The sequence below is a fragment of the Oncorhynchus mykiss genome, chromosome 14, assembly GCF_013265735.2.
Source record: "Oncorhynchus mykiss isolate Arlee chromosome 14, USDA_OmykA_1.1, whole genome shotgun sequence".
Taxonomy (NCBI): domain Eukaryota; kingdom Metazoa; phylum Chordata; class Actinopteri; order Salmoniformes; family Salmonidae; genus Oncorhynchus; species Oncorhynchus mykiss.
The window spans coordinates 28,203,131-28,221,288 of record NC_048578.1 but is presented as its reverse complement, the minus strand read 5'-3'; the positions used below and the strand labels follow the sequence as shown (position 1 = coordinate 28,221,288).

Sequence of the window (18,158 nt, the reverse complement as noted above, 5' to 3'; positions counted from 1 at the left end):
ATTACAATGTACACGGTCATACATGATTCTTAATAAAACTTTAGTTAGACATTTATTTAATGGAAATACAACAATTTAATTTCATTTTGCAGGACCATTCGTTGTACATCTTTATATTCTTATTTTCTCATTTTTGTATTTCAAAACATGAACACTTGTACAACAATATCATTAATATCATCACAAAAACCTAAGGTCACAAATGTATCCGTAATGACAATATATCGCTTTTCTTTTCATGCAAAAGGTTCGAAAATGATGCATTGATAACTTTTACTTATCAACATATTCACCCATTGAATGAACAATAAAAGTATAGTTGTGTGAATAAATAAAACAAAAAGGACCATTGGAACAATAAATTAAACAGAAAGGGGAAAATGTGGTTGCTCCTTCATTGATGTAACGATCATTTTCCTTCATAAGAATAAAAAACTGGGACAAAATATTTTGATAACACTGCTTAAGCTAAAGGGGAAAAAAGTCAAACAATAGTGAATACATTTAGGAAAGGTCCCTTTCTCCATTTCTGGTGTGTATTTCGTACCTAAACTGGAAAAAGGCAACTACTTTAGATCTTCTTCTATAGGAGGGAATGAACTCTACAGGAGTTCGCTTGGTCCCATTCACTCTCTGAACAAATCTAATACAGTAACATCATCCTGGCCTCTTTTTTTTATTTTACAATCAAGAAGTATTTCTAATGTTTTATTACAGAAAAAAAACTCAAATAAAACACATTAGCGCAGACGATGTCAATAATTTGTAAAATGAAAAACAATAACACTATTAAGCGCACATACAGAATATAAAAACGCTTCAATAAACTGACAAGACAGTAGGTGAGGTTTCTCATCAGAAGAGGCAAGTTATACCAAGGATGAAAAATGTCATTATCAATAATTAATTAAAAACAATAAGAATTACAACACTCAACTTCTCTTTTTAGTTCAACAGTGAAATTTACAATGGAACAGAATAAAAATATACTCAAGAAGCTAAAACCCCCAAAATATGGGTAAAAATAAATAAAAGCAACTCAGAAAAGCAGTCAAGTGTCCTTGTTATGCAGTCAAGTGTCCTTGTTGTGAAACAGTAGGGTTGTGTGGGGAGAGAAGAGGTGAGGTGTGGCTAACTACTCCTATGACACTGGTTTACTATGCTTGGGTATGTCCAGGGAGATTTGGGCTGCATCCAAATGGAACCCTATTCCTTATATAGTGCATTACCTTTGACCAGAGCCCTGTAGGCGCTGGTCAAAAGTAGTGCACTTTATAGGGAATAGGATTCCATTTGGGGCACTCCCGTGTTAGCTTCTGGGATTCATTAATTATTTTGTTGACTTGTGTGATGATCATATCATGGATGTTATGGGGGGGGGATTACACTGATGACATTGGTGTTATTAAGTATCATCGTAATACTTAGCACCTGTGTGGACTTCAATAAGCAATTCAATAAATAGCCGTTAGGTTTGCTTTCGTATGTAATCTACGAAATAATAATCTCAGGTTATAGGTCATTTCAGAATCTGATTATTTGTATGCGTTGAGGTTTTGGAGATTATTCCAGCATATCTATCATCTTTTATGTAGGTTGATTGTTGTTGCACACTAAATGGTTTTTCAGAGATAAATGAGACTGTTGATTGTGACTAGAGGGGAAGCTGAGTGGTACTGCAGATCTGTAACCACTCAGGATTGGCAGTTGTGTGTTACTGAGGCCATCCATGTGACATATATCTCTTGGGACAGGAGAAGGCATGCTGGGTGTGAGAGTCACATGGGTTTGAGAACAGAAAAACATCTGAAAACACCCACAACTCGAAAAACTAGACTGTGGTTTTAGACTGGAGTTCAGAAAACTACGTTTGAGATTTAGACTTTTTATGGATGCTATGTTCCCACCAAAAGTTCCAAGACAATTGCATTTTAGAATGCAAACTGGAATGTCATTGGTATGGAATATTTGGTGCCCAAATGGTGTACAGTCATACAGAACTCTGGAATCCTAAGGCTCTGAGAGTCTGAGTAAAAGATCAAAGAAAGGCAGAGTGTGTGGTGATGATTTGGGTTGGTGTGTGTGTATTTGTACTGTGTGTGTATGTTCTTCTCAGCACGTTGTGGCCAGGGACTGGTGTATAGGTGGCTGGAAGCAGCGGACATGCTCCACGGTGGAACTATCAGTCTCCACAGCCTTCATGTACTTGTTAAGGATGGCAAAGATCTCATTGTTCAGGATCTGGTACTTCCTGATCCGATCAGCCATCTTCTTCAGCGGCTGTGGAGAGAGAGGGAGGGATAGAGGGAGGGAGGGATAGAGGGAGAGAGGGATAGAGAGAGGGATAGAGAGAGGGATAGAGAGAGGGATAGAGGGATAGATGGAGGGAGGGAGGGAGGGAGAGATAGCGAGAGGGAGGGAGGGATAGCGAGAGGGAGGGATAGCGAGAGGGAGGGATAGCGAGAGGGAGGGATAGCGAGAGGGAGAGAGGGAGGGTTTGAATCGTATGATAGAATTAAAACCACAGACCACAGACCAGGATTGTAGTAGCCAAGATCTTGCCACAAAGATGATGAGCTTCCTCTCCCCATATCAATCTTTCTCGTAAATAAAAAAAAAAAAAATCACCAGCAGTTGACATATCCCTAAATCAGTGGAGGCTGCTGAGGGGAGGACAGCTCATAATAATGGCTAATATGGAGCGAATGGAAAGGCATCTAACACATGGAAACTATGATGTATTTGATACCATTCTACTGATTCTGCTCCAGCCATTACGAGCCTGTCCTCTCCAATTAAGGTGCCACCACCTGTGCCCTAAATCCCTTCTTATTTCTGTGCTAGCATGCTGGTTAAAAGTGTGTAGATGCGTGCGTAGCGTCAGTGTGTACCCACCACGTTCTTGATGATCTCATCCTTGCCGTCCTGCCTCTGCACCTTGAGCAGGTGGTAGCAGAAGTCAAACAGGTCGAAGCGGCGCTGCTGACCCAACAGCACGATGATGGAGCAGCCTGCCCAGTTCAGCCCATCACCAAAACACTGCCTGCAGAGGACACGCACAGGGACGGCTTGCTGTTACTAACTTAGTAAGTACTTTGCATTTGTAGGAAACACTTTACAAATCAAGCTTGATTGATGGGTTTATCTACTACTGTAAATCTGCAGTAAAGTCTTTGGTGCCCTGAGAGGACTACAGTAACTACATTGTTATGGTGTGTGAGTGTGCGTACACTGCCATGCCCCCTACAGTAACTCACTCTGCGGTGAACTCGTGAGTGCCGACGGGGATGCAGTAAACAAACTGCATGGCGCTCCAAAGGCGGTGAAACTCCATACACTCGTCCACGTGCATCACGCCATTGGTGGGGGGCGGGCCTCGCCACACAGCGTCCTGCAGGAAACTACGGATCCTCGTAAGGATCACCTCGAACATGGACAGGCCACAGCAAAGACGCTCCTTGGTCAACAGATCCCCCTCACGGGCTATAGCTATTTGCTGAGGAAAGGAAACATTAGGACAGGAAGGGAGGAGGAAAGGATACATTAGGAGAGGAAGGAAGAAGGAAAGGATACATTAGGAGAGGAAGGAAGGAAGGAGAACAGGGAGTAAGGAGGAGCAGATCAAATAGGGAAAGTAATTGCCTTGGAACTTTGGTGCCAATATGGCTGCCCTTTCAAATTCTACATTTCAAACCAAGATTGCTGAAACTGTCTAATGGCTGTGGGTCAGGACAGAGAGCTAGGTGATGAGGTATGATGGTGATGACAAGAAGGTAGAGCTCACCTGAGGGGTCCCCAGCCTCTCAATGAGGGGCACCAGATGGAGTGGAGCATACTTAGCCTCCAGCCTCTTCATCCTGACTTCCAGACGCTCCCCCTCTACACACACACACACACACACACACACGTTACTACACCAATCACATCAGACAGATATGCATAACAATATTGAAGTCCTTATCCCACCCATCCACCTTGTTCTCGATCTGGATCCACACGCCTGGACCTATATCACATACCTTTGATGTAGACCCTGGGGAGGATGTTCTGGAAGGGGGCTGCATGAAGCAGGTCACACACCTCCTCCTGGGACTGTGGTTAACACACACACAGACAGAGGCAGAGAGAGGTGACATTGAACACCAGCCAACATCTCTCCTGGACACATGTACACTACATGGGGTAGTTAGTTGTGATGGGAGGGAGGTGTTATACTCATTAGTAAGGAGTGGAGTCAGAGGTACATAAGCTGTGAGAACGTGTGTTTAAGTGAGAAAGTAGTAGGCTAGTACAGTTATGATGAGATAACCCTAGGCATGTGTATGGCTCGTGCACTAAGTACAGTACATTACACTGTCATTGGTCTGGTCACCCCCCCCCCCCCCAGTCGCACTACAGGCTACTCTCACACAGGTCTGGCTAACCAATAGGAATGACTGGAATATGGAATCAGCAAACGACAAGAGATCCAGATCAGGAAAGCTCCACTAAAACACTATGGAAGACAGGATGATCTGCATGCTGTGATCCACCAGTACAAACACCCACCCACCAAATCCAACCCACACACCCCCTGAGGCAGTCAGAGGGAGAAACAGACAGACAGACCAGAGGGTATAAGGGTGTAAAGAGTGACAGACGTGGAGAGAGAAGTCAGTGTTGACAGAGAGTATGGAGGTAGAAGTGAAGTTGAGCACATAAACTCAGCAAAAAAAGAAACATCCCCTTTTCAAGACCATGTCTTTCAAAGATAATTCGTAAAAATCCAAATAACTTCACAGATCTTCATTGTAAAGAGTTTAAACACTATTTCCCATGCTTGTTCAATGAACCATAAACAATTAATGAACATGCACCTGTGGAACGGTCGTCAAGACACTAACAGCTTACAGACGGTTGGCAATTAAGGTCACATTTGTGAAAACATAGGACACTAAAGAGGTCTTTCTATTGACTCTGGAAAACGGCAAAAGAAAGATGCCTAGGGTCCCTGCTCATCTGCATGAACGTGCCTTAGGCATGCTGCAAGGAGGCATGAGGACTGCAGATGTGGCCAGGGCAATAAATTGCAATATCCGTACTGTGAGACGTCTAAGACAGCGCTACATGGAGACAGGACAGACAGCTGATCATACTCGCAGTGGCAGACCACGTGTAACAACACCTGCACAGGATCGGTACATGACACCTGCGGGACAGGTACAGGATACAACAACAACTGTCCGAGTTACACCAGGAACACACAATCCCTCCATCAGTGCTCAGACTGTCTGCAAAAGCCTGAGAGAGGCTGGACTGAGGGCTTGTAGGCCTGTTGTAAGGCAGGTCCTCACCAGACATCACCGGCAAAAACGTCGCCTATGGGCACAAACCCACCGACCAGACAGGACTGACAAAAAGTGCTCTTCTCTGACGAGTCGCAGTTCTGTCTCACCACCCCTGGTGGTCGGATTCGCATTTATCGTCGAAGGAATGAGCGTTACACCGAGGCCTGTACTCTGGAGCGGGATCGATTTGGAGGTGGAGGGTCCATCATGGTCTGGGGCAGTGTGTAACAACATCATCGGACTGAGCTTGTTGTCATTGCAGGCAATATCAATGCTGTGCGTTACAGGGAAGGCATCCTCCTGCCTCATGTGGTACTCTTCCTGCAGGCTCATCCTGATATGACCCTCCAGCATGACAATGCCACCAGCCATACTGCTCGTTCTGTGTGTGATTTCCTGCAAAAAAGGAATGTCAGTGTTCTGCCATGGCCAGCGAAGAGCCAGGATCTCAAGCACGTCTGGGACCTGTTGGATCGGAGGGCGAGGGCTAAGGCTATTCCCCCCAGAAAGGTCTGGGAACTTGCAGGTCCCTTGGTGGAAGAGTGTGGTAACATCTCACAGCAAGAACTGGCAAATCTGGTGCAGTCCATGAGGAGGAGATGCACTGCAGTACTTAATGCAGCTGGTGGCCACACCAGATACTGACTGTTACTTTTGACTTTGACCCCTCCTTTGTTCAGGGACACATTCCATTTATGTTAGTCAGATGTCTGTGGAACTTGTTCCGTTTATGTCTCAGTTGTTGAATCTTGTTAAATTCATACAAATATTTACACATGTTAAGTTTGCTGAAAATAAACACAGTTGACAGTCAGAGGACGTTTATTTTTTTGCTGAGTTTACTTTACAGACAGCCACCCAGAAACACACAGGTCACCTCTATCATGGGAGCCAAGGACATGGAGAGATACTTTAAGATAATCACTTTTTATTATCAATTTATTTCCAATAATGATAGAATAATGATTGCAATCTTGGATTGTTCTTTATTTCTTACAATAATTTCCAAATCTCAATCTTTGGCATTCATTGTCCTCCGGAGGTAAAACTTTGTGTGTCAAAGTAAGATGGTGAATGTAAAAACAGAGAAACACGGCAGCCCAAACCAACAGAGAGAGAGATGGAGATCAGTCAGGGTGTGTGGCAGCCCAAACCAACAGAGAGAGAGATGGAGATCAGTCAGGGTGTGTGGCACCCAAACCAACAGAGAGAGAGATGGAGATCAGTCAGGGTGTGTGGCAGCCCAAACCAACAGAGAGAGAGATGGAGATCAGTCAGGGTGTGTGGCAGCCCAAACCAACAGAGAGAGAGAGATGGAGATCAGTCAGGGTGTGTGGCAGCCCAAACCAACAGAGAGAGAGATGGAGATCAGTCAGGGTGTGTGGCAGCCCAAACCAACAGAGAGAGAGATGGAGATCAGTCAGGGTGTGTGGCAGCCCAAACCAACATAGAGAGAGATGGAGATCAGTCAGGGTGTGTGGCAGCCCAAACCAACAGAGAGAGAGATGGAGATCAGTCAGGGTGTGTGGCAGCCCAAACCAACAGAGAGAGAGATGGAGATCAGTCAGGGTGTGTGGCAGCCCAAACCAACAGAGAGAGAGATGGAGATCAGTCAGGGTGTGTGGCAGCCCAAACCAACAGAGAGAGAGATGGAGATCAGTCAGGGTGTGTGGCAGCCCAAGCCAACAGAGAGAGAGAGATGGAGATCAGTCAGGGTGTGTGACAGCCCAAGCCAACAGAGAGAGAGAGATGGAGATCAGTCAGGGTGTGTGACAGCCCAAGCCAACAGAGAGAGAGAGATGGAGATCAGTCAGGGTGTGTGGCAGCCCAAACCAACAGAGAGAGAGATGGAGATCAGTCAGGGTGTGTGACAGCCCAAGCCAACAGAGAGAGAGAGATGGGAGATCAGTCAGGGTGTGTGTTTTTTTATACCAAAGACAAGACCTAGATTCTTACCACCTGTAGTAGTTTGCCAGCGTGTAATAAAGAATAGAGTTGCAATTCAGATACAGCCAATATCAACATTTCTGGAGGGTGAAACTTTATTGAGACGAAGATAGAAACAGATATATTCAACCAGACAGAAGGAGGAGAAATAGCCTGACATGTATCAGTCTCTCTCTCATATACTCAGAGAGAGAGAGAGAGAGAGAGAGAGAGAGAGAGAGAGAGAGAGAGATAAGAGAAAGCAGGAATGGGAGGACGAGAGGAGAGGGGTGATGACGATGGAGAGGAGGGAGAGGAGAGGGGTGATGACGATGGAGAGGAGAGAGGTGATGACGATGGAGAGGAGAGAGGTGATGACGATGGAGAGGAGAGGGGTGATGACGATGGAGAGGAGAGGGGTGATGACGATGGCGAGGAGGGAGGGGTGATGACGATGGAGAGGAGGGAGGGGTGATGACGATGGAGAGGAGGGAGGGGTGATGACGATGGAGAGGAGGGAAAAGTGATGACGATGGAGAGGAGGGAAAAGTGATGACGATGGAGAGGAGGGAGAGGTGATGACGATGGAGAGGAGAGAGGTGATGACGATGGAGAGGAGAGGGGTGATGACAATGGAGAGTCGAGGGGTGATGACAATGGAGAGGAGAGGGGTGATGGAGAGGAGAGAGGTGATGACGATGGAGAGGAGAGAGGTGATGACGATGGAGAGGAGGGAGAGGAGAGGGGTGATGACGATGGAGAGGAGAGGGGTGATGACGATGCAGAGGAGGGAGAGGTGATGACGATGGAGAGGAGGGAGAGGTGATGACGATGGAGAGGAGGGAGAGGTGATGACGATGGAGAGGAGGGAGAGGTGATGACGATGGAGAGGAGGGAGAGGTGATGACGATGGAGAGGAGGGAGAGGTGATGACGATGGAGAGGAGGGAGAGGTGATGACGATGGAGAGGAGGGAGAGGTGATGACGATGGAGAGGAGGGAGAGGTGATGACGATGGAGAGGAGGGAGAGGTGATGACGATGGAGAGGAGGGAGAGGTGATGACGATGGAGAGGAGGGAGAGGTGATGACGATGGAGAGGAGAGAGGTGATGACGATGGAGAGGAGGGAGAGGTGATGACGATGGAGAGGAGAGAGGTGATGACGATGGAGAGGAGAGAGGTGATGACGATGGAGAGGAGGGAGGTGATGACGATGGAGAGGAGAGAGGTGATGACGATGGAGAGGAGAGAGGTGATGACGATGGAGAGGAGAGAGGTGATGACGATGGAGAGGAGAGAGGTGATGACGATGGAGAGGAGAGAGGTGATGACGATGGAGAGGAGAGAGGTGATGACGATGGAGAGGAGAGAGGTGATGACGATGGAGAGGAGAGAGGTGATGACGATGGAGAGGAGAGAGGTGATGACGATGGAGAGGAGGGAGGTGATGACGATGGAGAGGAGGGAGGTGATGACGATGGAGAGGAGAGAGGTGATGACGATGGAGAGGAGGGAGAGGAGAGGGGTGATGACGATGGAGAGGAGAGAGGTGATGACGATGGAGAGGAGAGAGGTGATGACGATGGAGAGGAGGGAGGTGATGACGATGGAGAGGAGGGAGGTGATGACGATGGAGAGGAGGGAGGTGATGACGATGGAGAGGAGGGAGGTGATGACGATGGAGAGGAGAGAGGTGATGACGATGGAGAGGAGAGAGGTGATGACGATGGAGAGGAGGGAGGTGATGACGATGGAGAGGAGGGAGGTGATGACGATGGAGAGGAGAGAGGTGATGACGATGGAGAGGAGAGAGGTGATGACGATGGAGAGGAGAGAGGTGATGACGATGGAGAGGAGAGAGGTGATGACGATGGAGAGGAGAGAGGTGATGACGATGGAGAGGAGGGAGGTGATGACGATGGAGAGGAGGGAGGTGATGACGATGGAGAGGAGAGAGGTGATGACGATGGAGAGGAGGGAGAGGAGAGGGGTGATGACGATGGAGAGGAGAGAGGTGATGAGAGTATGAGAGGGGAGAGGTGATGAGAGTATGAGAGGAAAGAGGTGATGAGAGTATGAGAGGGGAGAGGTGATGAGAGTATGAGAGGGGAGAGGGAGAGGGGAGAGGTAATGAGAGTATGAGAGGGGAAAGGTGATGAGAGTATGAGAGGGGAAAGGTGATGAGAGCATGATAGGGGAGAGGTGGGAGAGGGGAGAGGTGATGAGAGTATGAGAGGGGAGAGGTGATGAGAGTATGAGAGGGGAGAGGTGATGAGAGTATGAGAGGGGAGAGGTGAGAGTATGCGAGGGGAGAGGAGGGAGAGGGGAGAGGTGATGAGAGTATGAGAGGGGAGAGGAGGGAGAGGGGAGAGGTGATGAGAGTATGAGAGGGGAGAGGTGATGAGAGTATGAGAGGGGAGAGGAGGGAGAGGGGAGAGGTGATGAGAGGAGGGAGAGGGGAGAGGTGATGAGAGTATGAGAGGGGAGAGGTGATGAGAGTATGAGAGGGGAGAGGTGATGAGAGTATGAGAGGGGAGAGGAGATGAGAGTATGAGAGGGGAGAGGAGATGAGAGTATGAGAGGGGAGAGGTGATGAGAGTATGAGAGGGGAGAGGTGATGAGAGTATGAGAGGGGAGAGGTGATGAGAGTATGAGAGGGGAGAGGTGATGAGAGTATGAGAGGGGAGAGGTGATGAGAGTATGAGAGGGGAGAGGTGATGAGAGTATGAGAGGGGAGAGTATGAGAGGGGAGAGTATGAGAGGGGAGAGGTGATGAGAGTATGAGAGGGGAGAGGAGGGAGAGGGGAGAGGTGATGAGAGTATGAGAGGGGAGAGGTGATGAGAGTATGAGAGGGGAGAGGTGATGAGAGTATGAGAGGGGAGAGGTGATGAGAGTATGAGAGGGGAGAGGTGATGAGAGTATGAGAGGGGAGAGGTGATGAGAGTATGAGAGGGGAGAGGTGATGAGAGTATGAGAGGGGTGAGGAGGGAGAGGGGAGAGGTGAGGAGGGAGAGGGGAGAGGTGATGAGAGGGGAAACGTTATGAGAGTATGAGAGGGGAAAGGTGATGAGAGTATGAGAGGGGTGAGGAGGGAGAGTGGAGAGGTGATGAGAGTATGAGAGGGGAAAGGTGATGAGAGTATGAGAGGGGAGAGGTGATGAGAGTATGAGAGGGGAGAGGTGATGAGAGTATGAGAGGGGAGAGGTGATGAGAGTATGAGAGGGGAGAGGTGATGACGATGGAGAGGAGGGAGGTGATGACGATGGAGAGGAGGGAGGTGATGACGATGGAGAGGAGAGAGGTGATGACGATGGAGAGGAGAGAGGTGATGACGATGGAGAGGAGGGAGGTGATGACGATGGAGAGGAGGGAGGTGATGACGATGGAGAGGAGAGAGGTGATGACGATGGAGAGGAGAGAGGTGATGACGATGGAGAGGAGAGAGGTGATGACGATGGAGAGGAGAGAGGTGATGACGATGGAGAGGAGAGAGGTGATGACGATGGAGAGGAGGGAGGTGATGACGATGGAGAGGAGGGAGGTGATGACGATGGAGAGGAGAGAGGTGATGACGATGGAGAGGAGGGAGAGGAGAGGGGTGATGACGATGGAGAGGAGAGAGGTGATGACGATGGAGAGGAGAGAGGTGATGACGATGGAGAGGAGAGAGGTGATGACGATGGAGAGGAGGGAGGTGATGACGATGGAGAGGAGGGAGGTGATGACGATGGAGAGGAGGGAGGTGATGACGATGGAGAGGAGAGAGGTGATGACGATGGAGAGGAGAGAGGTGATGACGATGGAGAGGAGGGAGGTGATGACGATGGAGAGGAGGGAGGTGATGACGATGGAGAGGAGAGAGGTGATGACGATGGAGAGGAGAGAGGTGATGACGATGGAGAGGAGAGAGGTGATGACGATGGAGAGGAGAGAGGTGATGACGATGGAGAGGAGAGAGGTGATGACGATGGAGAGGAGGGAGGTGATGACGATGGAGAGGAGGGAGGTGATGACGATGGAGAGGAGAGAGGTGATGACGATGGAGAGGAGGGAGAGGAGAGGGGTGATGACGATGGAGAGGAGAGAGGTGATGAGAGTATGAGAGGGGAGAGGTGATGAGAGTATGAGAGGAAAGAGGTGATGAGAGTATGAGAGGGGAGAGGTGATGAGAGTATGAGAGGGGAGAGGGAGAGGGGAGAGGTAATGAGAGTATGAGAGGGGAAAGGTGATGAGAGTATGAGAGGGGAGAGGTGATGAGAGTATGAGAGGGGAGAGGTGATGAGAGTATGAGAGGGGAGAGGTGATGAGAGTATGAGAGGGGAGAGGTGATGAGAGTATGAGAGGGGAGAGGTGATGAGAGTATGAGAGGGGAGAGTATGAGAGGGGAGAGTATGAGAGGGGAGAGGTGATGAGAGTATGAGAGGGGAGAGGTGATGAGAGTATGAGAGGGGAGAGGTGATGAGAGTATGAGAGGGGAGAGGTGATGAGAGTATGAGAGGGGAGAGGTGATGAGAGTATGAGAGGGGAGAGGTGATGAGAGTATGAGAGGGGAGAGGTGATGAGAGTATGAGAGGGGAGAGGTGATGAGAGTATGAGAGGGGTGAGGAGGGAGAGGGGAGAGGTGAGGAGGGAGAGGGGAGAGGTGATGAGAGGGGAAACGTTATGAGAGTATGAGAGGGGAAAGGTGATGAGAGTATGAGAGGGGTGAGGAGGGAGAGTGGAGAGGTGATGAGAGTATGAGAGGGGAAAGGTGATGAGAGTATGAGAGGGGAGAGGTGATGAGAGTATGAGAGGGGAGAGGTGATGAGAGTATGAGAGGGGAGAGGTGATGAGAGTATGAGAGGGGAGAGGTGATGAGAGTATGAGAGCGGAGGGGAGAGGAGGGAGAGTGGAGAGGTGATGAGAGTATGAGAGGGGAGAGGAGGGAGAGGGGAGAGGAGGGAGAGTGGAGAGGTGATGAGAGTATGAGAGGGGAGAGGAGGGAGAGGGGAGAGGAGGGAGAGTGGAGAGGAGGGAGAGTATGAGAGGGGAGAGGTGATGAGAGTATGAGAGGGGAGAGGTGATGAGAGTATGAGAGGGGAGAGGAGGGAGAGGGGAGAGGAGGGAGAGTGGAGAGGAGGGAGAGTGGAGAGGTGATGAGAGTATGAGAGGGGAGAGGAGGGAGAGGGGAGAGGTGATGAGAGTATGAGAGGGGAGAGGTGATGAGAGTATGTGAGGGGAGAGGAGGGAGAGGGGAGAGGAGGGAGAGTGGAGAGGTGATGAGAGTATGAGAGGGGAGAGGAGGGAGAGGGGAGAGGTGATGAGAGTATGAGAGGGGAGAGGAGGGAGAGGTGATGAGAGTATGAGAGGGGAGAGGAGGGAGAGGGGAGAGGAGGGAGAGTGGAGAGGTGATGAGAGTATGAGAGGGGAGAGGAGGGAGAGGGGAGAGGAGGGAGAGTGGAGAGGAGGGAGAGTATGAGAGGGGAGAGGTGATGAGAGTATGAGAGGGGAGAGGTGATGAGAGTATGAGAGGGGAGAGGAGGGAGAGTGGAGAGGTGATGAGAGTATGAGAGGGGAGAGGAGGGAGAGGGGAGAGGTGATGAGAGTATGAGAGGGGAGAGGTGATGAGAGTATGAGAGGGGAGAGGAGGGGGAGTGGAGAGGTGATGAGAGTATGAGAGGGGAGAGGTGATGAGAGTATGAGAGGGGAGAGGAGGGAGAGGGGAGAGGAGGGAGAGTGGAGAGGTGATGAGAGCATGAGAGGGGAGAGGTGATGAGAGTATGAGAGGGGAGAGGAGGGAGAGTCGAGAGGTGATGAGAGTATGAGAGGGGAGAGGAGGGAGAGGGGAGAGGTGATGAGAGTATGAGAGGGGAGAGGTGATGAGAGTATGAGAGGGGAGAGGTGATGAGAGTATGAGAGGGGAGAGGTGATGAGAGTATGAGAGGGGAGAGGTGATGAGAGTATGAGAGGGGAGAGGTGATGAGAGTATGAGAGGGGAGAGGTGATGAGAGTATGAGAGGGGAGAGGTGATGAGAGTATGAGAGGGGAGAGTAGGGAGAGGGGAGAGGTGATGAGAGTATGAGAGGGGAGAGGTGATGAGAGTATGAGAGGGGAGAGGTGATGAGAGTATGAGAGGGGATGAGAGTATGAGAGGGGAGAGGAGGGAGAGTGGAGAGGTGATGAGAGTATGAGAGGGGAAAGGTGATGAGAGTATGAGAGGGGAGAGGAGGGAGAGGGGAGAGGTGATGAGAGTATGAGAGGGGAGAGGTGATGAGAGTATGAGAGGGGAGAGGAGGGAGAGGGGAGAGGAGGGAGAGGGGAGAGGTGATGAGAGTATGAGAGGGGAGAGGAGGGAGAGTCGAGAGGTGATGAGAGTATGAGAGGGGAGAGGAGGGAGAGGGGAGAGGTGATGAGAGTATGAGAGGGGAGAGGTGATGAGAGTATGAGAGGGGAGAGGTGATGAGAGTATGAGAGGGGAGAGGTGATGAGAGTATGAGAGGGGAGAGGTGATGAGAGTATGAGAGGGGAGAGGTGATGAGAGTATGAGAGGGGAGAGGTGATGAGAGTATGAGAGGGGAGAGGTGATGAGAGTATGAGAGGGGAGAGGTGATGAGAGTATGAGAGGGGAGAGGTGATGAGAGTATGAGAGGGGAGAGTAGGGAGAGGGGAGAGGTGATGAGAGTATGAGAGGGGAGAGGTGATGAGAGTATGAGAGGGGAGAGGTGATGAGAGTATGAGAGGGGATGAGAGTATGAGAGGGGAGAGGAGGGAGAGTGGAGAGGTGATGAGAGTATGAGAGGGGAAAGGTGATGAGAGTATGAGAGGGGAGAGGAGGGAGAGGGGAGAGGTGATGAGAGTATGAGAGGGGAGAGGTGATGAGAGTATGAGAGGGGAGAGGAGGGAGAGGGGAGAGGAGGGAGAGGGGAGAGGAGGGAGAGGGGAGAGGTGATGAGAGTATGAGAGGGGAGAGGTGATGAGAGTATGAGAGGGGAGAGGTGATGAGAGTATGAGAGGGGAGAGGAGGGAGAGGGGAGAGGAGGGAGAGGGGAGAGGTGATGAGAGTATGAGAGGGGAGAGGAGGGAGAGGGGATGAGAGTATGAGAGGGGAGAGGAGGGAGAGGGGAGAGGAGGGAGAGGGGAGAGGAGGGAGAGGGGAGAGGTGATGAGAGAATGAGAGGGGAGAGGAGGGAGAGGGGAGAGGTGATGAGAGTATGAGAGGGGAGAGGTGATGAGAGTATGAGAGGGGAGAGGTGATGAGAGTATGAGAGGGGAGAGGAGGGAGAGGGGAGAGGAGGGAGAGGGGAGAGGTGATGAGAGAATGAGAGGGGAGAGGAGGGAGAGGGGAGAGGTGATGAGAGTATGAGAGGGGAGAGGTGATGAGAGTATGAGAGGGGAGAGGTGATGAGAGTATGAGAGGGGAAAGGTGATGAGAGTATGAGAGGGGAGAGGAGGGAGAGGGGAGAGGTGATGAGAGTATGAGAGGGGAGAGGAGGGAGAGGGGAGAGGAGGGAGAGGGGAGAGGAGGGAGAGGGGAGAGGTGATGAGAGAATGAGAGGGGAGAGGAGGGAGAGGGGAGAGGTGATGAGAGTATGAGAGGGGAGAGGTGATGAGAGTATGAGAGGGGAGAGGTGATGAGAGTATGAGAGGGGAAAGGTGATGAGAGTATGAGAGGGGAGAGGAGGGAGAGGGGAGAGGTGATGAGAGTATGAGAGGGGAGAGGAGGGAGAGGGGAGAGGAGGGAGAGGGGAGAGGAGGGAGAGGGGAGAGGAGGGAGAGGGGAGAGGTGATGAGAGAATGAGAGGGGAGAGGAGGGAGAGGGGAGAGGTGATGAGAGTATGAGAGGGGAGAGGTGATGAGAGTATGAGAGGGGAGAGGTGATGAGAGTATGAGAGGGGAAAGGTGATGAGAGTATGAGAGGGGAGAGGAGGGAGAGGGGAGAGGTGATGAGAGTATGAGAGGGGAGAGGTGATGAGAGTATGAGAGGGGAGAGGTGATGAGAGTATGAGAGGGGAGAGGGGAGAGGAGGGAGAGGGGAGAGGTGATGAGAGAATGAGAGGGGAGAGGAGGGAGAGGGGAGAGGTGATGAGAGTATGAGAGGGGAGAGGTGATGAGAGTATGAGAGGGGAGAGGTTATGAGAGTATGAGAGGGGAGAGGTGATGAGAGTATGAGAGGGGAGAGGAGGGAGAGTGGAGAGGTGATGAGAGTATGAGAGGGAAGAGGAGGGAGAGGGGAGAGGTGATGAGAGTATGAGAGGGGAGAGGTGATGAGAGTATGAGAGGGGAGAGGTGATGAGAGTATGAGAGGGGAGAGTATGAGAGGGGAGAGGAGGGAGAGTGGAGAGGTGATGAGAGAATGAGAGGGGAAGGGTAAAGAGAAACAAAGGTATACAGGTGAAGCAGAAAAGGGTGGGAAAAGGAGGGAAGGACAGAACAGAGGAGAGGAAAGGAAAGAAGTGAAAGAGGAGAAGAGGAGGAGGGACTCACCAGAGCTTGTTCGATGAGCAGACAGAAGAGGATGGCGTTCCCCACCTCTCTGAGACTCTGGAAGACGTCAGTCTTCAGCTCTGCGTACTCTATAATGTCCTTCAGCTGGTGGTGGAAGAACTCAAGGATACCTGGCAGGGAAGGACAATCAATCAATGTATTTTAGAAAGCCCTTTTTACATCAGCACTGTTACAGATACCCAGCCTAAAACCTCAAAGAGCAAGCAATGCAGATGTAGAAGCACAGGGGCTAAGAAACCTAGAGAGGAACCAGGCTCTGAGGTGTGGCCAGTCCTCTTCTGGCTGTGCTGGGTGGAGATTATACAAGTGCATGTGGCCAATAAGGCCTGAACACAGTTAAAAGTTACATCTTCAAAGTGAAAAGAGTTAAATGTTAAAACAACAGATCTGATCACATGGAGTTATACTACGAAAGGGACTGTCCTTGACTGATAGGCACACATCAGTATCATTATGGAACATCCAGGTATGGTAGGATTATGAACTGCATCCTGTTGACTATGACGATGTATATTCCGTCACTGTGCTCTCTATGACCGAGATCAGGCATACAGGAAGTCCATTAAATGTTCAGTACAGCCTGTTACGGTACAGAACACCCCTAATCTACCTAGCCTATAATCCCTGGTCATAGAGAGACATGGTAAACCTGCATATCTCATTTGATCTGTCAGACGACTGTAATATGATTGGGCAACAACAGGAAGTTTTATTGTCTGGGACCAACTGGGTTTCAAACCTGGATTGTCTGTATGAGTCATGGCTGTGTTAGCCCTCTGAGATAAAGCCTAGACATTCACTGAACTACATCTGACTACAGTACATCAACCGACCTGGGGATCCGTACTCGTGGCGCGGCAGGCGACAGATCTTGGGCATCACTTCGATCAGAGTCTTCACATACTGCAGGATAGTGCCCTGCAACTAGAGAGGAAAGAGAAGAGGAAGATGAAGAGGGAGAAGGAGGGTAAAAAGATGAGATTAGTTGGATATAGTGTTTTTAACAGAGCGCTGGTATGTAGGAGTACATTCAGACAATAGTAAAAGACACAAATAGCCCATAATACCAGGCTCTTGACTATCTTGAGCAGTTCCTCCATCACCACGGCGATGCCCTGGTAACCAAGGAGACGGCAGATGGTTTTGAAGTGGGGCGGGCCTACGAAGTTCCTGTAGGAGCTATAGATGTGGGAGTAGGCAATGTTCAGAGGCTGGGGGAGGGTGAAAAAAACATCAGAAGCATGCTCTCAAAATAGTTACAAATGTTTCTCATTTCTAGAGTTGTACTCAAATAGGAGACCGTATACAGTACATACCTTAGACCCATACAGGTAGTACGGCTGCACGTTGGCCGGCTTGTCTCGCTGAGGCTCCTGGGTAAAGGGGATGGCAGTCCGCACGAAGCTGAGGACACAAAGAATGAACGAGCTAGAGGTAAGGGGTCATGAGCAGGAGTCCACTTAGGTAATGACTAAATGGAATATAGATAACCAACTGCTGAACCTGAGCGATGTATTGGTAGACCTGCAAAGAACTGTAAGCTAGGGAACATGTCCGAGACTATCAATAATGACCCCCCCCCCCCCACTGACCGGTTGGTGGAGCCGTTGTAGCAGTAGTTGGGGAGGAAGTCAAAGTTGAGTTCCCAGAAGACATGGAGCGTGATGCGTCCGTAGGGGGCAGACACGTTGTGGTTGGCCTCACGGAACATGGCGTCGAAGCTGTCCAGGGTCATGTGCTTCGAAAGCAGACGATGAGTCAGTCTGTTGATGTCCATCAGCCACTCCAACTCCTGATGGGTGGAGTGGTGTGTGAGAGAGAAAGGTGGGGTAGTGAGTGAGAGAGAGGGAAAAAGAGAGAGAGGGGTGGGGTAGTGAGTGATTGAGTCATGGGAGAGAAAAATCAACATCATAAACAACATCAACTGCTGATGGGTGGAATGGTGAGACAGATAATTAAAGCTGGTAATATAATGTGGCCAGTAGGTCATGGGCCCCAGAGGACAGGAAAGGGCCTATGAGAATGAGCCTAGTGTGTGATATGTTACCAAGGACTGACAGTATGCTATCTGAGAGAGTACATATGACCCAGGACTGGGAGTGTGAAGGAGGGTTGTGTGTGTGTGTGTGTGTGAAGGTTGAGACCACAGTATACAGTATGCCCCTCTCCTGGTTCTCACCACAATGGAGGTGAGGTCTTCACTCTCAAAGCGACTGATGGCCTGGTCCAGAGACTTGTACATGGCTGCTGAGATCCTCTGGGTGATCAGACGGTTCAGATCGATGGAGCGACCTAGGAGCTGGAGAGAGAGAGAGGACAGGATGAGAGAGAGGGAGGGAGGGAGGGAAGAGAGTGAGAGAGGTGGAAGAGGATGAGAGAGATAGAGTGAGGAAAGGAGTGCGGTAGAGAGAGAGGAGAGG

The 18,158-nt window shown here is 50.1% G+C and overlaps 1 protein-coding gene across 2 annotated transcripts in view; it reads right to left on the bottom strand.

Moving 5' to 3' along the window:
* Positions 1–51: 51 nt before the first annotated feature.
* The window catches only part of LOC110487766 (cytoplasmic FMR1-interacting protein 2), a 64,176-nt gene continuing 46,069 nt past the window's right edge, over positions 52–18,158 (bottom strand). Inside the window, exons 20-30 of one of the 2 annotated variants that reach the window (XM_036943248.1) lie at positions 17,918–18,037; positions 17,331–17,530; positions 17,055–17,142; positions 16,806–16,949; positions 16,572–16,662; positions 15,718–15,848; positions 4,020–4,092; positions 3,785–3,879; positions 3,258–3,496; positions 2,896–3,043; positions 52–2,280 (exon numbers count right to left, since the gene is read on the bottom strand). In XM_036943248.1, coding sequence (XP_036799143.1) covers positions 2,113–2,280; positions 2,896–3,043; positions 3,258–3,496; positions 3,785–3,879; positions 4,020–4,092; positions 15,718–15,848; positions 16,572–16,662; positions 16,806–16,949; positions 17,055–17,142; positions 17,331–17,530; positions 17,918–18,037 — 1,497 coding nt within the window. In that variant the 3' untranslated portion in view covers positions 52–2,112. Of the gene's footprint in view, positions 2,281–2,895; positions 3,044–3,257; positions 3,497–3,784; positions 3,880–4,019; positions 4,093–6,096; positions 7,287–15,717; positions 15,849–16,571; positions 16,663–16,805; positions 16,950–17,054; positions 17,143–17,330; positions 17,531–17,917; positions 18,038–18,158 lie in introns of those variants that run through there. The other variant, XM_036943249.1, reaches the window with a different exon arrangement.